We start from the raw sequence: 16,909 nt of genomic DNA on the forward strand, positions 1-16,909 counted from the left end.
CGCCATGAATTTTAATACACTCACTACTACCTATTTAGCTTTTAATCAGAGGGAATTGGTTTGGTAGTCACCCTGCCGACAAAGGATCCACTTTAATCAGGTTTTTTCGAAGGGGGAAGCCATTTCATGATTGCCGTCATCAAAGTGATTGGTGTAGTAATTAAGGCTGGGTTCAGATGGGGTTTTTCTGTTCCTTTTTTTTAACATAGATGGCTGACTATAACATTTACTTTTATTGCCCACTTGTCTGTCTTTTACTTGCACTCACCCTCTCTCTCTTTCTCTCTCAAGTTTGTACATATGTGTATGTATTATATTTAAATTCTTCATTTTTTCTATCCTACGTCATAATACTTGAAGAAATATCCTTATGATGACATAGACACACTTGTGGTACATATCTTGTCTGCAAGTTCTCTAACTTGAACTTTTTAGACATTTGATACCTCTGAAAGCGCAACACACATTGAATATGTAATTGTTATTCATGTCTCAAGAATTCAGTCTCACTAAATACAACTACATAATTGAAAGGGATTTCAAGCACATTGAAACTAGGGTCCATGACCTTATGTCATAGATTATTCCTACGTCATAATACTTGAAGAAATATCCTTATGATGACATAGACACACTTGTGGTACATATCTTGTCTGCAAGTTCTCTAACTTGAACTTTTTAGACATTTGATACCTCTGAAAGCGCAACACACATTGAATATGTAATTATTATTCATGTCTCAAGAATTCAGTCTCACTAAATACAGCTACATAATTGAAAGGGACTTCAAGCACATTGAAACTAGGGTCCATGGCCTTATGTCATGGATTATTCCTAGAAGCATTTTAACAAAAATGAAACTGAACTGGACTGTCATTCTAGTGGCTTCAGGACTAATCTAAATAATGGCATTTGCACACACAAAAACGCCCAAACAAACAAACAATAGTAATAGATGAATAAATAAGTAAGTAAATAAATAAATAAATGAACTGGACTGTCAGTCTAGTGCCTTCAGAACTAATCTAAATAATCGTAATTGCAACAACAAAAAAATAGATGAATAAGTGAATAAGTAAATGAATAGATGACTAAATGAATAAATAATGAAAATGAAAGGAAACAGGGTAAGAAAGAAAAACAAGGAATGAGTGATAGTGAGAAACTTTCATATTGTATGTTTTATGGAAGCAATGGGACACAGCAATTTCTCTGTGTTATCCCTTGATCCACAAGAGCATTACATTGAGTGTTGCAAGTGGATTTGTAGGATGCTACTAAATCTCACCCTGAAGCAACACAACCGGATAAGTGGAGGTCTAAATTGCCATTTTCAGAGGCAGAAATGCATGTTTTCACAATGACTGAGGTGGAATTTTTCTGGGATAAGGCTAGATTGTAATACTTACTACTCCTGGGATGCCCTTGATGACTGGGATAATTACCAGAAGTAGTTAATACACGCATACTGTTTGGCCAGGGAGGTGGGAAGAGAATTGGCTGTAGCTCCAGTTGTGGGAAGATCACATCAAAGCTTTTAATGCTATACCAGATATGCTAGACCTACAGCTAACATGATCATGCTGTTTCTGGGTGTAATTTCCTGAATGCTGCCTTGTTTAGTTGAACAAAAAAAAAAAAAAAAAGGTACACAAAAATTTCATCAACCCATTCCATACTGGATTCTGAAAAGCCAATAGACTTTACAATTCGCAGTCCACCAGGTTCCCATGCTAAATGGCTTAACATGCCTTTGCACAGAAAAAAAAAAAAGAAAGAAAGAAAGAAAAAGAACAGGAAGAAAGAAAAACAAGGATTCTTGGAATGAAAACAAACAATAGAAAATCTACTACCTATAACTATTAATGACTATTTGTGTTGTATGTTCTTTGCTGATTTCAGTATTGTCTTTGTATTCCACCATTGCAGGTAACTTCAAGGCGGGTGAATATGGCACGATTCTCAAGAAATACTGCCAAAAGGAACAGACAGCGCTGAACACACTGATGTCCGACGTCCTAAGACCATACATTCCAGAATACAAGGGAGAAGTTGAGAGAAACTCAGAAAGTATCCTTTATCTTTATCAATAATTGTCCAAAATTTCTTCCTGTTTTTACCATTTTTCTCTTTTTTTTGGGGGGGAGGATGTGGGTTTAATGTAGTGAGATTACACTTTCTGTTCAGTTGCCCATTGCTTTAGAGCATGGTAGTCTATCATTTATTTATCAGTTTTGAATCTGAAGAATTTGAAAATTGAATTCTACAAGGTGTTTGATATTGTGGACTAAATTAGAGAAATGCATGCCTACAGGAATGCTATTTTTCAACAGATGTAGATATGATATTGGCATTGAATTCCTATGCAAAATATGGGTTTTCCATTCAATTTGATAGGTTGGATGGTGTTTAGGAAAATAAAACATGGCAAAATTGGGATGAGAGGATTGTTACTGCATAGACCTTCTCGGCCATGGTCTGTGATTTTTCAATAGGCATATGCAGAACCATGTGTGTTGCGTGCCACAAAAATCTTATGATGTGAACGTGACCAGTACTAGTAATTACAGCTAATTGGACATTTACACTGACCAGACAGGAACATTGTGGTTGAAAAAACAAACAAACAAACAAACAAAAAAACATGAAAGTGGACAGGGACAAAGCTGAGGTAGATAAAGCCAAATGAGGCTGTGTATTAAATTTGTGGTTGTTGTGTATCTGTATATCTTTGTGTGAGGATGCAGTTACATCTGAGAGTCTGCAGGGTACTGATTATGTGTGTGGAGATTGTGGGTGTGATGTGTGATTTCATGTAATTATACATAATGTTGTGTCCTCAATCTTTGCCTAATTAGTCCTCCAGGGCACCAAATAGATATCACGTGATTCTGCGGGTGGTAGGGTCTTGATCACACCATGTCCCCAAACATGGCCGTATGCACATACATTTTCTTGGGAGGGGGGCAAGACTATGACCCCGTTTACAGTGCGAGGCTCGGCCGCGGCTCGGCCGAGCCCAGCCCCGCTTCAGTATAAACGCGCAAAAGGCCAAATGCGAGGCCAAAATTGGCCTCGCATTTGGCCTCGCTCTGGAGGTGGTCTCGGCCGCGGCTCGGCCACGGCCGAGCCCGGCCTCTTCTTGGTGTAAACGCAAACTGGGCCAAATGCGTGGCCAATTTTAGTCTGCCTTCCAGACCCTCTGCCCGTACTATTTCGCTATTCACGATATTAACCCCCTCAACATGGAAAACTAGTATAGTTTAAGGTGGTTTTGTCCTGCAAAGGATTTTTCCTTCGGCAAAGGCCTTTGCCCGAACGGCGACTACGTCGCCACGGAATCCAGTTGGCAAAGGGTCTGAAAACCAGGCTATACCAAATTGCGTTTTTTACAAGCAGAGCGCCACTACGACAAAATATTGAAAGGTTTGAGTTAAAAGCGCGGCCGAGCCCAGCAGTGTAAACGGACAAAATTGCGAGGCTCGGCCGTGCAATTCAGGCAGGGCTCGGCCGCGGCCGAGCCCGGCCCCGCACTGTAAACGGGGTCTATGTGCAATATTCCAGACAATACAAAAGTAAGGGAGTGCAGAGACCCAGCTAGCGGGAGAAAGGTGTGGAGGGAGCTTTTGCATATTTAGTTACATCTGTAGGTGTGCGAGTACCAATTTTGTGTGTGTTGATTGGGGGTGTGCAACATGTGAATTCATATACCTAATCACACATATTTTGTCCTCAATTTTTCCCTAATTAATCCTCCAGGGCACCAAACAGTTATCACGTGATTCTACTCAATGTCCCAAAGCATGGCCAATACACTTCAATTTTTCCGGGTTGGGGGGAGGGGCAAGAATTATGTTCAATATTCCTTGGCAACATGCAAGTGAGGGAATGCAATGACCGAGTGGGGGAGTGTGTGGTAGGGAGCTTTTGCATTTTTAGAATTGAAATTCAGTGATCTGGTGCACATGTTTGTTGGACTATTTGGCATATTTTCAATCAAAATTAGTAAGAAATATAAAGTCAAGGACAATGTGAGTGGCTAAATCATGGTACAGTATCTTTTTCCTCTTGCTCTGCATGTGCATCTTCACTGTATGCTATTTTTTTTTTGGGGGGGGGGGGATGGGGATATACCCACACAATGGAGCTTCTGCAGTTTTAGAATCAAAATTCACACTCATTGGATGGACCATTTGCCATATTTTGAATTAAAGATTAGTAAGAAAATGAATATTCAAGGCCAGTGTGAATGGCTAAATCATGGTATATGTCACCTCTTGTGTTGCATATACCTACTTACAAGTAAGGGAGCTTCTGCTGTTTTAGGACCAAAAAAAAAAAAAAAAAAAAATCTGATGCACTCTTATGGTGGTATGTGTGGCAAATTTTCAATAAAAAAAAAGAAAAAAAAAAAAGAAGAACTATGTAGGGACAAGATTATGAATAGCTGAATCGTGTCTATTACCTCTTTGGTGTATGTGCCTTCGTTGTGTATTGAGTCAATGGAGATAGACAGCGCTCACCGACGATTACAATATAAATGGCAGTGAATCGAGTGGTGACAGATATCAGGATATTACAATGTGTGCATTCACACTGGGATTTGTGAGAAATTTAATTCGCAAACACAAAAATACCCAAAACTGTTATGTGATTTTGTCGTTACTGATCAAATTATTCCAAATCTGATATCCAACTCTAAAGAAAAATGGGGATTTGAACATTTCTGAGCCCCCCCTTGCAGCCATTTCCCCAAAGTACCGGTATGTGTACGTGTCTACTTAACTTTGTCACTCTCCTCCTCCCATGTTTATAATATGTGTATATTTACATATACACACATACACCAGAGGCGCGGTCAGACTGGCGAAAGATCGCGAAGTTTAAGATCGCGATCTTTAAGATCTCGAAGTTTTGCCAGTGTGACCGCAAACTTCCCGCGAAACTTCTCGATCTGTTTGCGGGCGGTGCCTCCAAAGCGCGAGGCCATTGTCATGTACAGATGTGCATTGTTACGTCACAATCACTAGCCATCGGACGGCGCATTCTTGCTTGCGCGCGTACCAATGGCCCAAACTTCGCGATCTTAAACTTCTCAATCTTTTGCCAGTCTGACCGCGCCTATAGAGATTCATGTATGCAGAGGATAAAGAAAAAGAAACAGACATTGCATATCATTCAAGCATACTCTTGTATGATGTTCTGTTTCTGTCACTGTGTTCGGCCTTGATTAGTTGATTACATTGTGTGGCCTTCCATTAGTTTATTATGTTAATTTTCTCTCCGCTGATTATCCTTTCCTTTTTATTATGTGGATTTGAGTAGCACCATGTATTTCTATCCTCTCTCTAGCTAATGTTGCGTGGAGGGGGAAAAAAGGCATGTTTTCCTTTCAGGAAAGAAAATGAAATTGTCAGTGCCTGCTGATGCATCACAATTCATAATGGCCTTGGACCAAGATTTTGAAAGGACAGTCAATTTAATCAGTGTGCCATCACAATGGCTGTGTTCTACAATACCTTCTCTCCTACTGTCCTTCCCTACATCTACCTCTCCCCACACACATCCCTCCCCAGCACACACTACCACCAAGAGTAATAGCAATGGCTTCTTCATTTTTGAAGCACTTTACAAGGTAAATTTCTGCAAGTTTTTATGGTAAAAGATGGCCTGTAGCTGTAGTAAAACCTCAACTTTGTTTTCCTCGACTTGAATGAAACATCAACTCCTTATTTATAGTTCTCAAGAGTTCCTAGCCAAAAGCACACATCTTTACAACTTTGGTTTGACTGATGAGTAAGTGTCATAATTCCATACACACAGTTCTCAATGCCCCTTGTTCAATTTTGATGTTTGATTTTTAACAATGACCACAAACATTTTTATACAAACCTGAGTTGCAGGTATGATATGATGTTGAAATATAGTTATTATTGTAGATAAGTATTGGCATTCATTCCATAGCCTGGTGCAAGAACCTAGTGCTAGTTCATGACTTCAGGTACTGTAAAACGAGGAATGTTCGCATGCATTTTAATTTCGCGAGAGCTAAGGTTCATGAAATTAAAATGCATGTGAAAGTTCTTGTCTACACTATACGCATTGAATGTTAGAGGCAACTCATGAAAATTTCATGCCGTGAAAAAGGCCGTCGGCTCTAATTCGCGAAAATTTCATGCCGCGAAAAATATTGTGTTTTAAAGTAACTTGGTATGATGTATCTCATTGGACCTCTCCTCTAAATTATGGCACAGTCACACCAAGTATTTGTAATGTTTGATGATGGTTTGCATGTTATTGCTTCTAGTACTGTGGTAATAAAAGTAATACAGTTGAACCTCTATTATCCGGCCTCCCTTTATCCGGATCTCTCTATTATCCGGACGCAATCTCGCCGTGATTTTTTTTTTAATAATCACGGGAAGAAAGGGGGATTCCCAACTCCTTGAGAACTCCTACCCAAACACACATGAATTACATATTACTTCCAATATGATTAACATACATTGCATCAAATTTCCTTCCAAATTGCTTACCTTCAGACATTTCAACATCCCGAAACATCCCCAAATGTAACAATGAAAAGGTTGCAGTATACACATTACTACATGACACGTGTGGCACTACAATGGGCTACATCAGTACATGTGTATGTATATGTACATGTATAAAGCATTGAGTCTCCCGTATCCGGCCAAATCCCTTCTCCGGATGAGCCCCGGTCCCGACTTGTCCGGATACGAGAGGTTCAACTGTAGTTGGGTTTGAAGTGTGTCATATACATCAAGACACAGCTCACATGCTGCCCCCGCAGCGAAGTCATCTAACATTCAAGAGCTAGATGACCTAGTAGTGTGTTAGATGCATAGCACTGATATGGTGGTCAAGAGATCAGTCAATGCAGCATGAACAGCTTACATACCGCTGATAGTGATCACCAATGGATGCGTGCACTGCTTGCATCACACGCAATGAGTGTGACGAACAGAAAGAGAAGTGGATTACGGTTTCTTGACATACCCAGGATTTTATCTATGTTTCTGTCTCTGCCACATCCCTTGTCTCTTGATAACCAAGAGTATTCTTTTACAAGTTATCCTCTCATTCTGTCTTGCTATTGTTTCTTGACATTCAATGGGTCCATTTGGTACATATTCACAGCATGTTTTCCCCACCCCCTTGAATACTCTGTATTATAAAAAGACCTTGTCAGTCCTGTGTGCAACGTCTTCTTTCATCGTTTTATGCGGTTCATTGCTGCCAATTCCCCTCCAAAATCATGTTTGTTTCATCTTTCACAAATTTGTTTGCCAAAATTTTTTTTCTCCGTTGAGATGCAGTGATGATTTCTACATGTATATACAGCTGTATATGTATGCTTGTGTGTGTGTGTGTGTGTGTGTGTGTGTGTGTTGTTTTTGTTGTTGTTTTTGTGGTACCCTTTTAATCTTTATTTTTTTCTGTCTCTGCTGCTTGTCCTCACCGACCTGTCAAACAAATGTAGCTATGATATGGTATACTTGTAGTTGACTTGGGGGATGGGCTCACTTTGTCTTGCAAAAAGGGACCTATCATATTCTCATTCAGTGACATCTTTTTTTCTAGATAATGACTTCAAAGGTGGTGTTACCTTTCACTTGATCTCAACTTCATTCTTCTTTTTTTCCTGTTCTGTAAAAGCATCAGATATTGGGGCATCCAACCCACATTTCTGTCAATTTCAGTGTGCTGTATCATTCTTTCATGTCTGATAATCTGTACTCTTGAAATGCATGTTCTCTTGTTTCCATTTTCGCACCTGTTACAAATAATTGCACCTGTCTGTAATACTTTGTCAATGTATGTATTGTGAGCTTGATCAGTACCAGAGATAAGGGATCATATACTTACACCTGTCTCTGATACTGTACCATAGTATGTATTGTGTATTGTGTGATAGGTCATCTTGCAATTCAGAGCAGTCCATCCATTTTTTTCCCCTTGATATTTATTGATTTCATTCAAGTCATTAATGAATCAAATGAATCAACCCATTCTGGGTGTAACAGCAAAAAAATTACAAATGCAATTCAAAACAAAACAAATCTTTATTTCTTTCTGTCTTGTCTGTCATAGACACACACACACAGACACAGACACACACACACACAAACACACACACATTCTTCATCTTCTTTTTATCCGTATTTGTATGCATTGCATTAGTTCTGCACTATTTTTTTTTATAACTCTTTCACTGACGCCCCTTCTGCCATCGACTAATCTGCAGGGAGGTGAGAATTGAGATTGCTCAGCGTGGACAATTTCATCTTGCTCATCTGGATTGTGCAATGTACCCTGCAGGAGGGAATGCTTGTTTTAACCAGTGTGATGCATGTTGCTGTGTGCTTGTTTGTCAAAACACCAGGTGCCTTATTCTGTCTTTGTTGTTGATGTGAAATTTTCTAGATTTCCTGGTTGGCTTACAAAAGAGGTTTGTTTTGTTTTTTTTTTAATTCGTGAAAAAAAAAGAATTAAAAAAGCCTCCCTCAAGCATTTTCAGATAGTGCATGAGTAATTTGATTGTTTCTTTTTACTTTGTGGTTGCCATGAATACCAGTCTCAATCTCAGTATGACAAATTGTCATCTGAAAATGCGTTGTATCTAGTGTAAAGTGGATTAGGACTTGAAATTTTTTTAGTCATCCGTGGCTGCCAGGACAAATAGTGCAGTTACGTGCACACATTTTGTGTTTGGGTGTATGTGTGTTTCTCTGTAAGATTGCTATGATTTCTTGGAGCAAAATAATTGTACTTGTGGAAAGAGTGAGGTATTATGTGCCACCATTCTGGGTGTTGATAATGATGTTCATGAGAAGTGATGTGAAGTCACACAAGATTGTATAATCTCTCATGCTGTAGCAGATTTCGTAAGTTCCTTAACCTAGCCTTGCTTTGCACAGAATATGTCCAGATGCAGGACCTTCTGGGTGACTTTGACAACCCTTCAGTGATGGATTGCAAAATGGGAACAAGGTAGGAGTTCCATCCATTAACACTCCCACTACCTGTCATTCTGTTTGTGCGCAAAGTTTTGCGGACTTCCATCCATTTACTGTAAACTTTGATATTTTCGCGCAATTAATGTTTTTTGTGTTGTTGGTTTTTTTTGCACTACAAAACCCAATATGAGCAAGCAGTCAATTATCTTAATATTTGTTGGTTTTTGCTTTTTCTTTGAAATTCAAATCTTTCGAAGATTTGCCAAGCAGGTTTCAATGAATTAGATGCAACACACATTCACACATTGCATTTGTTGATGCATTTCCATGATTCACAGATGATACAGTGTATGCTAGGAAATGAATGTCTTGACTCTTGGTCTTTGTTAGTTAAGTGCAGGGTATATACTTCCATACCAATGCACAATCTTAAAAGAAATATTCATTGGTGTCATTCACTAATTTGAAGATAAACAATAAAAAACATTATGTGACAGAAATAATACAAGCAAGGAGAGGTGGAGGAAATGAAGATATTATATTATATTGTAGCAACCTCCAGTCCGTTTGGCTATCAGTGTTGAAAATGTACTCAACAGTGTATACAGTACAGAATGAAACAAATTGTGTTTGGAAATGGAATGAAATCATTTACATACACACACACACACACACACACACATACTTTACAGACATTAAAGTACATGCAGATATAGTACATTCATAATCTTTTTGTTTATTATGGGAAAAACATGTGATGTAAAGTGATTACAATAATCCTCTTATGACTATTGTGAGTGTGACATAACTCATGCCTGCTCTTTTTTTTTTCTCCCTCTCTCCCTCTTTCTATCTTCTTTCTTCTGTCACTTTTTCTCCCCCTTTTACTTCTCTCTCTATCAATCTTTTTATATACATGTACTCATCTATATTTCTGTTTGTCTCTGTCCTTTCTTCCCTGTTCTGCTACTTGCTACAATTTATTTCACAGAACCTATTTGGAGGAAGAGCTGAAAAAAGCCAAGGAGAAGCCCAAGTTGAGAAAGGTTTGTTGAGTGCTGCCTTTTTCTCCTTTATTTACTGATCAAATGATTACTGGTACACTGGTGCTTTCCTTGCTATTAATAGCAAAAAGTACATGTAGTGCACATTTATCCAGTGATGATTGTCTCATGTATTGAGGAACAGAATAAAATGCATGAGATAATTGTTTGTCCCGGTGCTTTGTAAAGGTAAGTATGTGAAAAGCTATCCTGGTAATGTGTCATATATTAATTTCTTCTTTATGACCATTGTGAGTTGATTTTGTCACGGATAAGTATGTGTAGCTGACACTTCCATCGAAGCTGAAGAGGATGAAAAAGTCACTCTATGAATAGACCAATGTCATTCCAAGAAGAAAATCTGAGTATTATGTAGGAAGGTCAATTCTTACATGATGCCCAAGTGTTATCCTCTCATGTCTTGTTCATGGCTTTATGTTTTAGTTGAAGTGACTTTCGAAGACAATTTACCACATGTACTTTTTAACACTGATATTTTTGCGCAACAATATTTTTGCAAATGACAGGTGATGGAACATCTTAGCAAGTGGTTAATTTTGCACTTTGTGATCTTCTCATTATGATAATTGCAAAAGAAAAAAACATAATACAAACATTCCAAAGAAATTCTGATTTCTCAAACAAACCACTTTTTTAAAATGTTGTTTGGTTTGAGATCAAATCTCTTAAGGAAAAGTACTAGTATTCCAAGGATTTGGGAAAGGGGCTCATAAGCAACTACCAAGTAGTAGTCACTTGATATTGCAATGCCAGTGTGCTGGCCTGGGACAGTGCATGTAGGGCAAATTTTGATTTCCATTTTTTCACCATATTTTTGTGATCGAGAACTTTTTTGCGAAATTGACGGAAAGAAAACCACCATGAAAATTTCAGTATTCATAGTTTAGCATTGGGACAGTTCACTCCCCTTACAGGCTGAACCATTTGTCTTCATTTCTGTTTGTCTGTCTGTATGTCTGTCTCTTTCTTTTCTTGTACTGTTGTATGGTTGATTGTTTTCAAAAACACTTCCACATTATTACTAATTTTTGGTAGAAGCAATGATGTCGGATTGAAGGCTGATAACATCGTGCTCATGCCAGACATGATTGAGATTTTGTCAACATGTGTGCTGAAAGAACATGGCAGAATTCTTAGGGGGTTGTGGGGGGGGGGGGAGGAGGAGGAAGAGGGAGGTATACAGTATAATGAAGACAGCAAAAAGAAGAGAAACTTTATGTAGTAATGCACAAAATGGAGATTACACATTTGCGCAGTCTCTGCTTTATGGACTCAGACACAATAATAGTCGTTTCCATCATCCTTCTCAGTCGCCATGGCAACCATCCTTCATCTCTGAGAGAGAAAGGACATGGGCGCTTTGTGTTCTCCTGTATCCCACTGGGCACGCAGTGCTATCCGAGAATAATCTTCTTGTGAGGAAAGAAACTAAATTATTCTCGTACCTCGAGGTCCGCAGATCATTTCTTAGATGATGCTGGCAGTAATGCTGTTTTGTCACATAGTGTAGGTCATCCTATTTTTGCCCAGCCACTTTCTCCGACTGTCAATGCAGTGTGTCATTTAGTTCGGTCCAGTTGTGACATGATTCCCAATGCCAGTAGTATCTGTGCCTACATGTGTCTTGTAAGTAATTTCAGGTAACCTCACAGTGAAGAAAATTATTTTGCCTTGTCCTTGCTTTTTTTTTTTCTTTTCTTTTTTTAGTCATGCTGTTCGAATAAACTGAATATAGAATCACAAAAGATACAGCAATATGAAGATTTTTTTTCTTTTTGTGTTGTGCGATGCATATTAACAGAAATACATACTGGGTAGTTCAAATCAAAATTAGGTAACATACAGCATTGTACATGGGTCAAGCAGTAGCGTTCTTTCATATAGAAGTGGTGTGATGTTGATTTCACCAGAAATGATTTGACGCTGGGGTCACCAGAAATGAGATGTGGGACAATGTAAGCATGTAAGGAGCATTGGCAACAGTTGTTTTGAAGTGTCTTCGTTCACCACAGGTGATGGTCAGTGGTGTGGTTAGTATAATGGCCTCATACAGACTAATAGCCAAATGAGAGAAATAATCAGTGAGGAATGCAGAGCTGCCAAATCTCTGTGATATTCCAGGAGGCTCCTTGAAAATGTAGATTTCTCTTCGTGTCCTTACAAGAGAATATAAAAGTCTGCCTGATTTGGGAATTTTTTGTGTCCTGTTGAGACGGCAAGTAACTCAAAAGCATCTCACTGGGTGATCTGTGGAACCACTCTGATTTTGATGTGTGAATGGTGGTAGCCCTAAGAGGAGTTACATCAGTGCAATACATTTGAGTCCAATAGTAGGATCCCCCACCCCAAGCATCATACTAAGTCCTCCATACTCACTTAGCTGTCTTTCTTTTTGACTTGTCCGACAGGACATGTACCAGAAGATGATCGAGATCGACTCCAGCGAGCCAACAGAGGAGGAGAACCATCGGCAGGCGGTGACTAAACCGAGATACATGCAGTGGCGGGAATATGTCAGCTCCTCTGCAACCCTCGGCTTCAGGATAGAAGGGATAAAGGTAGAGAGAAAGAAAAAGAGGAGGGGATTGCCCTTAAATCTATAAAGAGTGAATCTCAGCATTTTGCCTACTGTTGGGGGAAATGCAAGTAGAGAGAAGAATGTCTTTCATGAACCAAATGGCAATGGCATTTAGTGTTAAAGGCATAATTTACCATTTGCAGATGAAACGAAAACCCAGCATTAGTGCTTTATAATAGTTCTAGAATGTGAGATAGGGATAGAAACAATCAATGTAAAAATTTTGAACCAGTATAATCGATGTTAGGTATTGTTAAATATACAAAATTTGAATAATAGTTATAATAAAATTGTTCCCAGACTAAACCATGTACAGTTATGGTTTAATGAGAAAAATAATGATATCTCCTTATATTTTAGGCTTTATTGCAAAAACCTTATGGTAGGATGTTTTGTGAGATAACTGACCTACACATATGCATCAAAAGTGATATCTTGAACATTTTTAAATCACTGCTCCCAAAGGTAAACAGGACCTATAACTATGAACTACCATTACTTCAAAACCAGGTATACCCATGAAGAAACAGACATCCATTTAAAGGACAAGTTCACCTTCATTAACATAAGGATTGAGCGAATGTAGCATTATTAGTAGAACACATCATTGAAAGTTTGAGGAAAATCGGACAATCCGTTCAAAAGTTATGAATTTTTGAAGTTTTTGTGCAGTCATCGCTGGATGAGAAGACTACTGCAGTGTATGATGTCACATGTGTACAACAATATAAGGAAAATGTAAAGAGAATTTCACAAAATTTCATCTTTTGAAAAAAGTACACATTCCCTTGACTCGTTACTGACATATGTTATGGGTAATATTATTCCCATTGCCTTTAGAAAGAGGCAAGTCAAGTGTTCTTTTATTATGCGAAAAAAGTGAAAATATGTTGAATTTTCTTTACATTTTTTTTATACTGTTGTACTCATATGACATCACGAGCCTTAGTAGTCTCCTCATCCAGCGGTTTCAACACAAACATTTTAAAAATTCATAACTTTTGCATCGATTGTCCAATTTTCCTCAAACTTTCACTGATGTGTTCTACTAATATTGCTGCATTCTCTCAATCCTTATGTTTATGAAGGTGAACTTGTCCTTTAACCAATATTTATGTACAAAATATGCATATTTTGATTTCCTGTAATTTAGAATTAGGCTGTAGTTAAGAAGTGAATACTATTAAAGAAATAAACCATTATGGTAATGAGCCTAATTCAGTTAGGAATACCCTACTAGTGTGCAGCATTTATGCAATCCAATGTTGTCATATGGCAAGCTTTTTCTCGTTGTGTATATGACCAAATTTTTGCCGTATATTCATGCTTCCTGCAGAAAGGAGATGGTCACTCGAGTCGCGACTTCAAGACGACGAAAACGAAAGAGCAGATCAGCGAGAGCTTCAACTTCTTCGTCGATGGTGATGCCGAGGTACAGGCCCGCTACATCCGCCGGCTGAAGGCCGTCCGAGCAACGCTCGAGGCTTCGCCCTTCTTCAGCACCCATGAGGTGAGTGGTGTTGCAGGATAGGCAGGAATGTCCACCCATGTGTTTCCTCAAGTGGCACAAAATCATCTCTTCTTGATTTTTTGAAGGAATCAAGATTTTTATTTTAAAATCACAAAAGTTGCCATAAGATACTGTAAAAGTGGATATTTTTGTGTAATTTTTGGTGTTCTGCGAAGTAAGATGAATTTGCATGTTTTTGATTCAGTGGAATTAAGACATTACATAATGGTACATATAATAAGCAAAAATATGTGTTTTTGTGCTAGTTTTTGGTTGCTCTAAATGTGTGAAAAATTCCACACTGCAAATTTCCACTTTTAAAGTAGTCACAAGTTAAAGCTTTGCATGATGCTTCAGAAAATATTTCACCCTCTTGCTTGATCTGGCAATGAGGTAAGAGTCTCATGCAAGCAGCAGTCAAGTATGCAAACACTTTATTTTTGCCCAACATTGACATTTGTTTGCCATCGGCAAGGGGGCTATGTGCCTGCACAACAACATGCTCACATAGTGGTGTAAGATGAAGAATGTAACGTATAGACCATATATATATATATATATATATATATATATATATAGCGAGTCTAATTTTTCACAAATCGGAACTTCCAAAAATTTCGCAAGTGGTTAAATTCGCAATTGTGGAGTGCATTGCTGTTCAGAGAAATGGATGCGTGCACATCACATTCATGTTGGAATCAGAGTTGATGTTTCTCTGTGTTTTTAGATTCACAAACATCAACTGACTTGCAAAATTTGCAAAAATAATAACCTCATGAAATATGCATCATATACCGTACATCCCCCAAAAAATTACGAGACCCTCTGCAATGATATCTTAAAAAAATATTGAATCAGTCTAATTGCAAATTCAGGGTATGAAACTATAACTCATTGCCCACATCTTACAGAAAATCCCATTCGATTTGCTTCAGTGGTGAAAGAGAAATGAGGAATTTTGTAGAGGATGTAGGGAATCTCTTCCCTCCAAGTTCTGTCTATTTTTTTCACACACAAAAGCATCAGAAGTGCTAAACTTGGAAGAATCAAACTCATGACATGCTTTACAACAATCCACATTACTTTGTGACTGCTTAACCAAATAGAATGGAGTTTTCTGTAAAGTAGAGCTAAAATGTTATATTTCAAGACCCTGAAGTAGCATTTAGACAACGTAATCATATTGGTTGTTATCAATGCGAAAATCTGATAGTATTTTTTTTTGGGGGGGACATACTGTACAGTATATCACACGGACTTCATAGCCAAACCCCATTATCGAGTAGGTATGAATGCCAAACTGTGATTCATTGGCTGTTGCTCATTAGCACATTGATGAGACAATATGTTTGATCACCTGTTCAAGACACCATGATATCATGTGTGATTGATATTGGTTACATGTTCTAGAAAGAAGCCCTCTCTCATGAAATGTGATATTCAGATAACATCTAGATGTTTATTCTCTCAGATCCTGTAAAAAATTAGATTATCACACCTGCCAGCAGCAGTAAAGTGATATTTTCCCATAAACTTACACAACCAGTTATGTCTAGCCCCCTGGCTGACAAGACCATGTATCTCCAAAAAATGATGAATATTCAGGAGAGCAACAAATTTTCTCATTTTTGCAACACTTGTGCTAAATAACATCAATGTTTATATCAAGTAATATAGAAATATTGTTTTGGCTCACATTGATGATTGTATTGTTTGAATATTCAATTCAGTATTTTTGACATACAAACTTGAGTTAAGAGGATCTTTTTTAATACATTATGTGCCAACTGAGATACAAAATCTTGTCATGACATGCTGCATTTATGATCTAGGATAGTAGCTTGCAAGTCAAACCAACCTCTCCTTTTTTGTTTGCTCACTTCCGTGCACCCACAGGTGATTGGTAGCTCGCTGCTCTTCGTCCACGATCGGACGGGGAAGGCCAGCGTGTGGATGATCGACTTTGGCAAGACGACGCCCCTCCCAGACAACTGCACCAACGACCACCGCACCCCCTGGGTGGACGGAAACCACGAGGACGGCTATCTCTACGGTCTGGATCAAATGATCCAAGTCTGGACTGAACTTAAACCATCCAAACCGGCGTCATAGTCCTAGGGAAATACCCTACGATCGACCAGCGCCCTTAGTGAAATCACAGTTGAGGTCACACATGGCTCATCCTCAAGGGCAAAAGACTTGATTGGTGATATTGTCTACGAACAGCTCTGTTGAAGGCAAAACAAGGAAGTGCTTTTTTCTTTAAAAAAATGGTGCTACATAGCTCTGTAATGAAAGTCAAGAAAAAAAAACCAACAACAGAGAAACACATGTCAGAGGTTGGTAATCTGAGAGATCTTCTAGTGCAACCAAGAGGTCACATCCCAGCCCCCCCCCCCTTTTTTTTTTCCATGTGGAGAAAACAAAGGTTCATCTGCTGCGCAGCCAAGACAGATCTAGGGCAGATATCTTGTGTAACATCTGAGTCTAGTGTGCCATCTCGACATGCCTCCGGGTCTAATTCTGCCCCAAGTGATTCAGTGACGCATACTCTGTGCTGCTCAGCGACTGCTGCTCCCACAATGCAGCAATACAGATCAGAGACTTCTTTCCGCCCTGATCGTTCTATCTCACTCTCAGACGATGGATTCCCCCAAGAACTACATCCCAAGATCTGAGATGAAAAAATGAATATATCTGCTGCAGAGTAAGAAGAAGGGGATGTGTGACAACAAGCATGAAAAACCAACAACAGCGACGAAACTTGTGTCTGAAA

The 16,909-nt window shown here is 38.7% G+C and overlaps 1 protein-coding gene across 1 annotated transcript in view; it reads left to right on the forward strand.

The window, feature by feature from the left end:
* LOC140230096 (uncharacterized) overlaps positions 1-16,381 on the forward strand; it is a 128,292-nt gene extending 111,911 nt beyond the window's left edge. The window contains exons 4-9 of the mRNA XM_072310304.1: positions 1,930-2,070; positions 8,943-9,015; positions 9,973-10,027; positions 12,454-12,603; positions 13,960-14,133; positions 16,030-16,381. Of these exons, the coding sequence (XP_072166405.1) occupies positions 1,930-2,070; positions 8,943-9,015; positions 9,973-10,027; positions 12,454-12,603; positions 13,960-14,133; positions 16,030-16,245 (809 nt within the window). The 3' untranslated portion in view covers positions 16,246-16,381. The remainder of the gene's footprint in view (positions 1-1,929; positions 2,071-8,942; positions 9,016-9,972; positions 10,028-12,453; positions 12,604-13,959; positions 14,134-16,029) is intronic.
* Positions 16,382-16,909: the final 528 nt, after the last annotated feature.

This window comes from Diadema setosum, chromosome 1, assembly GCF_964275005.1.
Source record: "Diadema setosum chromosome 1, eeDiaSeto1, whole genome shotgun sequence".
Taxonomy (NCBI): Eukaryota; Metazoa; Echinodermata; class Echinoidea; order Diadematoida; family Diadematidae; genus Diadema; species Diadema setosum.